Source organism: Columba livia, chromosome 2 (genome assembly GCF_036013475.1).
Source record: "Columba livia isolate bColLiv1 breed racing homer chromosome 2, bColLiv1.pat.W.v2, whole genome shotgun sequence".
In the NCBI taxonomy this organism is placed as follows: domain Eukaryota; kingdom Metazoa; phylum Chordata; class Aves; order Columbiformes; family Columbidae; genus Columba; species Columba livia.
Window position 1 is genome coordinate 152,580,990 of NC_088603.1, and position 12,261 is coordinate 152,593,250.

Genomic DNA, 12,261 nt, shown 5'->3' on the forward strand with positions numbered 1-12,261 from the left:
ATGAACCTTGAAGCAGTGCTGGTGCACCCATCAAGAAGCTACTCTGGGAAAGAAGTTCAGGCCTGCTGGAAAGCCATGCTTAGTAAAATTTGATTTAAATGAATAGTAACTGTGCAAACATCTCAAGACTTCAAAAAGAATACTTGTGCTAATGTTAAACCTTTTTTTGAGCAGTCCAACATAAGATTCCTCTCATTACTTTAAGGTTACAGGGTTTCTTCCATCATATTAAAAGATTCATCAAACATTTTTCTGTCAAAATTAGCAATGATCATTCTCACTGGTCGAGTTAAGTTAGCTTTATTTTCCTTTTTTAAAATCACATGGGATTTTTAAGACTGTCCTGATTTAGGATCAAGAGCAGCTAATAACAGGCAACATTCTGACAGCACTAATCACAACACAAGTCACTGTTCATTCTGCAAGTGACAAGTGGTCAAAAGCATCAGAAATGCATAAGAGCAAAATCCCTCCCAAAATATAGATAGAGATCAATATTTGACTAAGAAAAATAACCCAAATTAAAGAAACTTACCAAGAGTTCAGACGTTCCTAATTTGTCTAATTCCAAAGACTGGATTCGAGAAATATGGACACCCATTTCTCTGTGTATTCCAGAACACTCAATGCAGGTTAAAATGCCCAAATTAGTTGATAGCCATGTTGGATCTGTAGAATTGAGAAACAAAATGTTTAATCAAAGTTGAAGCAAAGGTGTTCAATGGTGGTAAGAAATCCCAGTGTATTGTGAAAAGATTCCTCATTTAATGCTTTAGCAATGGAAACAAATTAAGAATGCTCAAAATTTCTCCAAATTGCAGTGCAAATTTAATCATAAATTGCTACCAAGGGAACTGAGCTTTCCAGATTTAGGGACAGTCCCAAGGGCACTGAATTTAGACTTATAAAGCCACACTGAATGACCACATATAAATACATTTTGGTTTTGTTTTTTGTAGAAAGAAAGCAAGGCTTTTGTTTCCTGTTTTTAAAAGGAACAGATCTCCTAAATTCCAGTGTTGGCCATCTCTGAAGTTTTTATCTTCTTTAAATAGTCTTTCTTCATAGAAAACTAAACATAGCATCTTCCAGTAAGTAAAACAGTAGAAACAGTATAGAAAATTGAAAGAATGCTGGCTAGTCCAGAGAGGAGAAAACGCTGTCATGGAGGAGATTTGCATGTAATGTTCAAATAGATCTTATTCTATGAATGCCACATAAGAAGCAAGATCAGTTTTTAAGGATAAGAAGAGGCTCAAGACATATTTTGGATACACACATGTCTTCAAATTAGTCTCTTCTTTAATCCTAAATAGTAACTGATAGAGCATTATGTCAGAAGTTTTAAAGCAGCAAGCTGGGGTGCAGAAGTGAAGCTTAAAGACATCACTATAAACTACGAGATTCCTAAGAACTGTAATCTGAAATTTCTGTAGCTTTACATGATGAAATAGTTGAGTTAATCAACTCCAGGATTTGACATGATTATATTTTACTTTATTTTTATCTAAGTATTTCTTATTTGGATTGGTTCTGCATCAGTAAGCATCTTCAAGACTCATCCTATCTACTCAGTTCTAAATTATTATCTCCTTCCTGAAGTGTCTTTAGATGTGAAAGCTGTCACAGCCGCCAACGATCACACCGATGCGACAGCTCGATGACAAGTGGACTCTTCTCCAGCTCTAAGTGACACACAACTGACATGTAACTGTCCTTCTGCAGATATAATCCGAAAGGATGCCAAGTCTGGGTCTCATTCTTTGCACAAGACTACTCATTCAGCCTCTCAATATTTTTGATACTGCAATTCCAGTAGTCTCAGGCCAAGATAAAACCTCAGATTAAGGTCCTGGCCAGGTCAATTTTTCCACAATCATTGTCTAAGCATTACTCACTTCTACTTAGTAGCATGCACAGGATCAGTGATGCCAAGCAACTTCCATTCAAGTGCAACAAGCATCTAGAGACAGTGCAACAAGAACAGTTCAAACTCCAAAGGGGCTTGAACTGCTGGAAGTAAGCACAGAAAACACACAAAAATATTTTAGTGAATTAAATGGAACTAACATATGAAAGTCATATTTGCTCTTTTAAAAACAGGCTGATGACCGATCGACACATCACTTAGAAAAGCAGTTTGCACTCTATAAACACTTATTCGAAGAAATTACTTTGCTCCCAACAAGAAGCTGATGGCATGAACAAACTGAGATACCTGGTGAGCCACAATCACAACAGACTTCATTGCCGGGTAATCTCTGTATGTCATCAATAATGGCTTTGGTCAGATCCTCTAAACTGTTTTCCCCTGTGCTCTGCTCTCCACGGAATGCCATATTTAACGCTTCTTCTTTGCTGTTCGTCAATACTGATATCCACCTAGCACAAGATAAAGACCTTAATGAAGATCTGCATTTGCAAAAACAAGTTAATCTATAAACCATAGAAAGTTTGCCAGAAACAAAATAATAGTAGGAATATAAGGAAGATTATATTGTGCGAAAGACTGAGTGGGGAAAAAGTGAGAGACAGAAAGGAAGGAATTGAGAAAAGGTAAGTAAAAATGAGGAAAAACAGTCTTAATTCTAATGTCCCTTTGAGGAACAATTTTAAAGCTAAAGCAATACAGTCCTCAGGTTCCTCAAATAAGCAAAAGCTGTTGAAGGGAAAACCTGCAATTAAGCTCCTGTAAATTTAACTGCTTTAAAAGTAGGTGCCTAAGATCTTCCTGAAGCCTATCCCACTATTAAAGGGGAAAATTATAACCACTGCTTTCTCCAGCGTGCACCTCTCTGTGCACAGAAGAGACAGCAAGCATGTTTCTGAATCTGTTGAGGTTTGTTTGCTGCCTTTCAAAATGCAGGTCTCAGAGCACTAATCACAGCCAGATCATAATGTCCAAATTAATGAAAATTGCCATGGCAACAAATGGGGTAAGGAAGAGAAGGTGACAGAAGAGCAAGGATATTGATAGCCAAAGTCAAATTTTAAGAGCAACTGTTGACTGTAACAAATCAAGACTCTTCAATGCAATGATATTTCAGGCACTGGTTTCCCCTCCCCAACCACTCTAAGTTTTTCTTTACACAATAATGTTCAATTAAAACCAAACAAAACTCCTCTGGGTGGCTGCTGCCCTACAGGTGGAATTAAAGAGGGGAAAGCGGTTACACTGAGGACAAACACATTGCAGACGCTGTGTTCGCTAATTTAGAAAAAGAACATGTTAAACAAAGTATCCTCCCAGGTAGAGTGATTTAACATTTTTTAGATGTACTGCAAATACACATTTTTCACACAGAAATATTTGAAGTTGGCATTGTCCTCAATCCACTTCCTGTTCACAATAATATCACAATTATCCGCAATCATCAACTTCTGAAATGTGCTGAAATGCCTACGGTCAACTAAAAAAAGGAAACTTCAGACTGAAAGTCATAATTTCTCACTGAAATAATAATGCAGAGATAAACTTTAAAAGGTTTCATTGGGAAATGTATGTATATACTCTTGCGATACAGATTCAGAGCATGGACTTGTAAATGGGCACTGTCTATTCTATACTTCATACATATATGTTTTTAAAAATTGTATGGGTAGAGAATAATCTGGAAACTTATACTTACAAGAAAATGCTTTAAAAATTATTGAAAAATCAACCTTAAAAATCAGAGAAATTGAAAGTTTTGAAAATAAACTTGCTTCATAGTTTACATGCTGAAAACAATGTATTTACATTAATAGTTCTCTAGTTATATGATAAAATATAAGAACCCCCACTAGATGGCGATCTTCTGCAAGTTTTCTAATTAAATCCAATGTTAAAAATAATAAGATGTGGCAGTATCTTGCCTCTAATATTACTGTAATGTTTGGTTAAACACACAGAATAAAATAATCATTAAACTCAAGACAGACAACATTCATCTTGACATTTGCCGACAATTTCTTTCAGGGTTACTATTTGATTAGTTTGTTAAAAAGGCAGAATTTGAATAAAACTCAGCTATGTAGTAACAATTAAAAAATTATTAGGTGCAATTAAAATACAGACAACATGGCTGAGGCAGCTGTTAGTTTGATACAGATTTCGATATTACGGGTTTATAAACTGTACGAGCAATAACTTCTTTTGGCTGTGTTTCCTCAGCTGAAGGAATCCACTCCAAGGCTGGATTTAGTGTCACCTGGGACAGTCAGAGCCAGAGGCCCCATTCATCCCAGACATCGCCAGCAAGACCCATTTAACACAAGCACAATAATGGACACGAGGTTCCACTTAAATTTGAGAAGAAGACCACATCTGGAATATTGTGTCCAGTTCTGGGCGCCTCAGTTCCAGCAGGACAGGGAACTGCTGGAGAGAGTCCAGCACAGGGCAACAAAGGTGATGGAGTGGAGCATCTCCCGTGTGAGGAAAGGCTGAGGGAGCTGGGGCTCTTGAGCTTGGAGAAGAGGAGACTGAGGGGTGACCTTATTAATGTTTACAAATATGTAAAGGGTGAGTGTCAGGAGGATGGAGCCAGGCTCTTCTCGGTGACAACCAATGATAGGACAAGGGGTAATGGGTACAAACTGGAATACAAGAGGTTCCACTTAAATTTGAGAAGAAACTTCTTCTCAGAGAGGGTGACAGACACTGGAACAGGCTGCCCAGGGAGGTTGTGGAGTCTCCTTCCCTGCAGACAATTCAAACCCACCTGGACACCTTCCTGTGTAACCTCATCTGGGTGTTCCTGCTCCATGGGGGGATTGCACTGGATGAGCTTTTGAGGTCCCTTCCAACCCTTAACATTCTGTGATTCTGTGCTTCCTGATTACTGATGCCATTTACACAAGAAGTCCCCCCAGCTGGTCATCAGCCCTTCCTGTATGCAGGCTGTACACTCAGAAATAAACAATTCAAAACAGTAAATATACTATTTCAGTGTCAGTAGTTTATAAAAACTTGCCTTACGACTGATATTCTTCCTCTTTTTCTTGTCTGTACTAGTTGTTTGGGGTTTTTTTCCCTAATTTTTTAAAAAATGTATTTGCTTTATCTGCCAGGGTAGTGATGGACTCACCATCCTTGGAGGGTTTAAAAGACATGTAAACGAGGTTCTTAGGGACATGGTTTAGTGCTAGAGATAAGTTAGGTTGTGGTTGGACTCGATGATCCTGAGGGTCTTTTCCAACTGCAATGATTCTATGACTCTATGTTTTATTTCACAATGCCATCAGGGTCAAGCTAACAGTCAAAAGCTTCTGATAATACTTCTTAGTGATCTTTCAAATCATTTAAAAATGACTGAAATCTTACAGAACTACTTTGCCGTCTATCTACAACAGGACAGGGTCACTAATCTTCTGCTACACTACTTTTTCTAGATCTCAGCAGTTACTTACGATCCTTTACGGCATTTTGTTTGCTGGAGATTCCCAGTTTTGAAGAAACTCATGAGGTTAAGCAAATATCTGGCATAAAGGATAACTTATGGATGCAATGAAGGAAACAGAAGTATTCATTAATATTGGGTGGATCAGACTCTCACTCAGATTCCTCTTAATTTTCTGCAGTGCCAATCAAAGCCTCCTCTCCTCAAGAATAAAAACCAGTTTAATAGTGTTTCTGGTTTGCAGTAACAGTTTATCTCTGTCTCTTCTGACAATTACTATCACAACATCATTGTTTCCAGGTAAATGTATAAGCAGAACAAGAATAACGTTAACATTTTTCAAACATTCAGAAATAACGTTTTTGTATGGAAGATGGAATAGACAGTATCGCGACCTTCTAACTCAGTCTTCCCAAAGTAAAAAATGCTTGAAGACCCTTGTTAAACACTAGACAGAAGTTAGACGTGTGTTTCTTCAGAAGAAAATGTCTCACTCTAGCTTTGTTTATAATCCAGGTGTTTCCTACAGGAATGAATAGACTCAACCTTCAAAAAGAAGGTAGAAAAAACCTTAAAGGCCATATCCAAAGTACGTTTGGGCCTGTCCACAATTATAAAAATTGGAAAGCATCTATTATTGTACATGTTAAAACAATAAATCTGGTTATTTTAGAGATCTGAGGTTATATTTCTTATAATATACACATAAATACATATATCCACACACATACATAAACAAATTTACCTCCCCCCCGCCCATACACAAACACTGTACTTTATCTACTAGAGAAACTAATAACTCATGGAGAATTTTGAAGGATGGTCAAGGAGTAATTAGACAGAGAGCTGGGTGGGTAAAACATACAAACAACACCAAACAAACACACACACAAAAACACCCAAACCAAAACAAAAAACCAAAACACAAACAAGAAATGCACTGGACTAAAGGAAAAGTTTAAGGGGAAGCAGTAATAAGCCTGTAATAGAATGTAGGCTTCAGTTATTTGTATTTTAAACCATCTGCTTTTTGGGGAGCTACTTATGGAAGCAGTTTAAAATGATCACTAGGAAAATATATGCAAAGTCAGTTAAACAAAAGTATAAAGAAACTTATCACAGAATCAACTGGGTTGGAAAAGACCTCAGGGATCATCAAGTCCAACCCTTGGTCCAACTCCAGTCCATTTACTAGATCATGGCACTAAGTGTCATGTCCAATCTTAGTTTAAAAACCTGCAGGAACGGTGAGTCCAGCACCTCCCTGGGCAGCCATTCCAATGCCTGACCACTCTCTCTGGAAAGAATTTCTTTCTAATATCCAGCCTAAATTTCCCCTGGCAGAGTTGAAGCCCATGCCCCCTTGTCCTATTGCTGACTGCCTGGGAGAAGAGACCAATCCCCACCTGGCTAGAACTTCCCTTCAGGTAGTTCTAGAGAGTGATGAGGTCACCTCTAAGCCTCCTCTTCTCCAGACTAAACAACCCCAGCTCCCTCAGCCTCTCCTCATAGGTCTTATGTTCAAGTCCCTTCACCAGTCTTGTTGCTCTTCTCTGGACCTGCTCCAGCACTTCAATGTCTTTCCTGAACTGAGGGGCCCAGAACTGAACACAATACTCCAGGTGTGGCTTCTTTCTTTTTCCTCTATTTATATGTGAGTTTGGAAGGAAAGTGTTCTGAAGAATCTATTTATGCATGTATTTTTCAATTGGTGCACAAAGGAAAAAGAGAAAACAGAGGCAGCACAACAATCATAACCCTAACTGAGAAGCTACATCACAGAGTTCCTGCAGAATAATAAGGTTGGAATCAACAGGGCTGGAAGTCAAAGGGTTCACATGACACCTTAGATAATAAAATTATTTAGGACCTACTTATTGGCTGCACAAGAAATACAGAACATTTGGTTATACTGGAGTTTTTCACCAACACATTAACAGTCATCCTGGTTCATGAGCTCCAATTAACTAAAGATATCACAGAAATTTTCCTAAAGAGAAAAGAAAGTTTCTATGTGCATCTTGAAGTCCACCCCATCATTTGGGTCACTTAAGTAATTACCTGAAATAGAACACTCCTCTGAGTAGCATTACAATATCTTTTTGTTGGTTTACAGCAAAATCCACTTAGCCTCCATTAGTTTGTCTGCGTGTATTCCAACATTTGGAAGCAACTCATGTCTCGTTAGCTAAATGAAACTTTTAAAACTTGCAACAACATAAAAATACTACGCTCCACACTACACTGCACTGGTGGTGCAGTTTTGGTGCCTCAATACAAACTGGACACCAAACAATGAGTGTGTCCAGAGGATAGCGACTAAGACAGGGAAAGGTCTCAATGGCAGGACCCGAGAGGAGCAGCTGAGGTCACCTGGACTGTTCAGCTTGGAGAAAAGAAGGTTGAGGGGTGACCCCACCACAGTCCACAATGTCCTCAAGGGGGGCAGTGGATGGGGAGGTGCTGATCTCCTGTCTGTCCTGACCAGAGACAGGACACAAGGAAAGGGAAATAAGCTTCATCAGGGGAAGTTCAGATTGGACATTAGGAGAAGGTTCTTCACTGGGAAGCTAAATTGGTCTCTGAACAGGCTCCCCAGGGACATGGTCACATCACCAAGTCTGCCAGAGTTCAACGAGGTCTAGACGATGCTCTTAGTCATACGGTTTAGTTTTAGGTAGCCCTGTGAGGAGCAGGGAGTTGGACTCGATGATTTCTGTGGGTTCCTTCCAACTTGAGATATTCTGTCATTCTGTACTCCAGTAAAGGTCATTTTCTCAGCCACTGGACTTGAAAGTAATAAACCAGATTCCAGTGATAAACAAATGGGAACTTCTAACGAGAGACAAAACCAGCCTGGAATTTCAGAACTGTCCAACAGGCCGCCAGCTAAACTAAACTTAACTGATCTGCCAACCAGAAGTATGTTACTAATATATTCTCCCCCTACTGTTAAGACAAAAAGAACCCCACCAAAAACAAAAAGCAAAACAAACAAATAACCACAACCCTTCACCTTTTAAAACAGCAAATACAGTAAAAACTAGTTTATGGCAGAAAGACAAAAACGTATGACTCATCAAGTGCATTACTGATCAGAAATAACAGTATTTTCTTCTTGACTGTGACTGCAATAATTAACTTCCAGAATGAACACAGTAAGCATGACTATCAAGTCAGCTTTGCACTCTAAAAGCCACTGTAAAGCTGTGGAAGACTCTGGAAGGAAACAGCTGCACAACAAAGAATTCTGCAGCATTTCCCCGCTGCCTCCCAAGGTGGAGCTGTCAATGCAATGCCATGGCCTCCCAACACCATCACGCTACTGAAACACCCCCCAAACACATCGCTTGGACCTTTAAAATACACGTGGAGCAACACAGTCTTCCATCGGAATACGGAGATGTAACAAAAAAGCACCAAGGTCCTGAAGAATGAGGCAGCCTGGGAGGCTCAGATTTGCTGCGCTCCTCACCAGTAACTTTATTCATCGAATTACCAGGTGATGAGCATTATTAGGTTGTAATGTTCTCTACAACACACGTTTCATGACACCAAGAGCAATATTCGGGACAGAAAAAAGTGGTAGATGGTTCTCCAGACAAGCAGTTCTGAAGCAGCACTAAGAAAGATTGTTTTAAAGGGAATAATCTGGTTGAAAACATGCATTAATGAAGCAAGTTATTGGATTCTGAATCACACAGATCTCAAAGAGATAGAAATTTGCTGTTCACTTCTAGGCCTACAGTAGAAAACAGGCATTACCTGTAAATACTTTCTACCTGTTATAAGGAGATCTTTTATCTATTATTATTTTTAATTTAAAGGAAAAGGTAGGTTCAGAAGGAAAAGAAGTAACAGTAAGAGAGGACTGACACAGATTTAAAACCTTTAAAACTGAACACTAAAAGCCTGATCTACTGTATCACAGCAAGCAGATGCACACGAACCACTTGCTGGCAGGGTACACAATCTAAATGGGTTTTTGGTTTGTTGGGCTGGGCTTCTTGTCCTGTTTTGTTTTTAATGTGACACAAGATAACTTAGAGATTCACAACAGCAGAAGAAACAGCAGGCACTACTTCTGCATTAACTGAGAAAACTATTTCCGCTCTTACATGTGATTTTACACACTTCTATTGGCAAAATAGAAAATAAATGTAAATGCTCTTACGCTACATATTCCTGTTCGTCTTCTGCTTGAAAGTGGTATGTTCTGTTATCTGAAATAAACAAACACGTGTTTTCATTTGGCAGATGGTGAATTTAAAAGTATCAACATAGTTGTTACTAAACCTATTCAGCAACTAAAGCTTTTAAGAGCTATTGCTCTTATCCAGTAACATTAATAATTTATGCACAGCTATGGAAAACAATTGGGGGAAAAAAAACAACAGGTAAAGATGAAATGGTGAATTTTGATTTAGACCAAATGTACATATTCCAAAAGTCTTATGTTTAGAAATACTAAAAAAAAGTAAGCATGTGAATCAAATTTTGCCCTTCTGAAGTCAAACCTGAAACATAAGTAGCAGAAAAGGGCAAAATAAATTCGTTCCTATTATTTACTTTTCCCTCAGTACTTTTTTTACTAAACCAAAGGGTGAGATTAAAAGCAGGTATCACCCCTTGCATTCAAAGGTTTTATAGACTGTCCTTGTAAATATACAAAGTTGGAACTGTTTGTTGTTTAGTACTGTATATGTAAAGACTGGAAACAGTAAGTTGACTCATTGACTTCAGAAGTGTTTTTAAAAATAAGACTGGATTCAAATACCTGCTATACAAGATGCTAATGGGAAGAAATCATAGAAGCTTTAATGCTGAGAAGAAAAGCCACTACCAGTTTCAGACAAACAGAAGAATTTGGAGGGTAAGAGAACAAGAGAAACTGGGTTCTCATTGCCTTCCTCAACCCTCTGAGTAGCTCTCAAAGAGCAGAACAGACAATGAAGGAAAAACAAGATGAGGCCAAAGGTGTTTTCCATTTCCCGGTGGAAATAGCTTATGCATTTTCCACTAACGTGTTAAACATCTCCCTGAATGTAGAAGAAAAGCACATATGTTGCATTTCATGTCTTGCCACAAATGAACAGTCACACACACGCAAAGGTTCTATATTCATTTGTCCATTCAACCCATCTTCAAAACTAGAAGGCACTGCATGTATCTGGATAGAGATCTGAATTTTGAACTGTAGCCCCATTTTTCCTCAAAGTATCATGTCATGACATTTTTAGAAATCCCACAAAATGTACGACGCTACTGAAGTTGCTACATACGTGATATTAGATCAAAAGACTTCTTATCTTCAGCATTTGGCTTCACCTGGCAGGTCAGTAAATTCAGTTTAGCTGGTTGCCTGTTGGACTAAAAAGAAAATTTATTTTACTTTAAAAATGTCTTGATTTAGGATTATTTTTCCTTTCTGGGGACTGAGTATGTGCAATATTAAGTGGAAGTGTGGACGTGCATATACATACACCTGCAAAATGCTTGAGACCAGCATGACTTCTAGCAATCTGTCCCTTCTGACAGACCAAGCCAATCTGAACTAAATCTATAAAATCTTCATGTCAACTCTTCCTGATTATTTGAAGGGGATTAAAGGAATTAATCTTAATTTAGAATATGTGGAATTTTTTTATTGTGTTTCATCAATGATGGTAAAACTATGATGCAGTTATCAGCATGTCCATAATCAAGTTTTCCTCTCATTTTAAATAAACAAAAGATATAATCCTAAAAATTTTAAAGGGAAGTGGGAAGCTGGAGATCTGGAGTTTCAGAACTTGGAATAAATACATCTACTAACATTCTCTGCTCTAATTAGGTTACTTAAGACATGATAACTAAGTACGTCTTTAAAGTATTTTGTGTTTATACGGGTTTATCAGAAACCATAGAGATCCGGAGTCAAAGTTACCATAGTTGGCAGATAGAAACTGAACTTGAGATGTCCGCTATCAGTAAATACTCCTGACATTAGTTTTGGAAGTTTTTTTTTTTTACATTAGAAGTTGCAAATCAAATATAAAGGTAATGTAAAACCACCAAACAAAAAAATATCTAGAAGTGTATTTCCCACATTGTCAAATGTTCATCAGAACAAGATCATCAATGCAATAATGTAAACACTTAAGTAGCAACAATTCCTTGGAGGAGTAAATATGCAATTGGAGTCTCAGTTTCTACAGTTTGGTGTCAAACAGACTGTCACAATCTGAACTTTTCATCATTGAAAACAAGAAAATTCCTTTCCTCTTGGCGCTGCAATTGAGAAGGCCTGCCTTTACACAGCTACACAGGAGAGCAGCAAACTACAACAGTGCTATCCAAAGAATTCTAAATTGGCAAGTCTTCAGCTCGACAATACACTTCTTTTTAATGGTGATAACTGAACCATTACTAACTAACCACCAGTAATTTGACCGACTTCTCAAAAAAGGTGAAGATATCTTCCTAACCCTCCCACCCTCCCTCCAGTACAAAACGTAATAACTTCCCTTTCGCTTGCTTAAGACAGGCAGTTGACTTTAGACACTGATACTCATGGCCACCAGTAGAATTTGGGGCAAAGGGTAAAGAAGGGGGATAAAATGGAACCACCTTTTTCAACAAGAGTAACACGAGTTACTCTTGTTTGCCACGAGTTTGTGTCATGCTGCCACTGGACAGTTTTAGAACTGCCTCTACCACGATAATATTATTACTTCTTCATGATTTAGCATTTCCTAGGCAGATAGTTCAAATATTAATAGATACCCAATTTCAAGAACTCACTATGATCAAAACTTTCCAAAATCTCACCATTTTAGTTGAAAGCACTCAAAATGTTAACGCATTTGCTCATCTCTCAGATTCTATCAATAACATCTAA

At 38.1% G+C, this 12,261-nt stretch overlaps 1 protein-coding gene across 5 annotated transcripts in view; it reads right to left on the bottom strand.

The window, feature by feature from the left end:
* ASAP1 (ArfGAP with SH3 domain, ankyrin repeat and PH domain 1) overlaps positions 1 to 12,261 on the bottom strand; it is a 156,765-nt gene that overhangs the window by 35,418 nt on the left and 109,086 nt on the right. For all 5 annotated transcript variants that reach the window (XM_065054401.1, XM_065054398.1, XM_065054402.1 and 2 more), the window contains 4 exons: positions 10,664 to 10,751; positions 9,556 to 9,604; positions 2,219 to 2,382; positions 536 to 669 (listed from right to left, as the gene is read on the bottom strand). In XM_065054401.1, the coding sequence (XP_064910473.1) occupies positions 536 to 669; positions 2,219 to 2,382; positions 9,556 to 9,604; positions 10,664 to 10,751 (435 nt within the window). The remainder of the gene's footprint in view (positions 1 to 535; positions 670 to 2,218; positions 2,383 to 9,555; positions 9,605 to 10,663; positions 10,752 to 12,261) is intronic.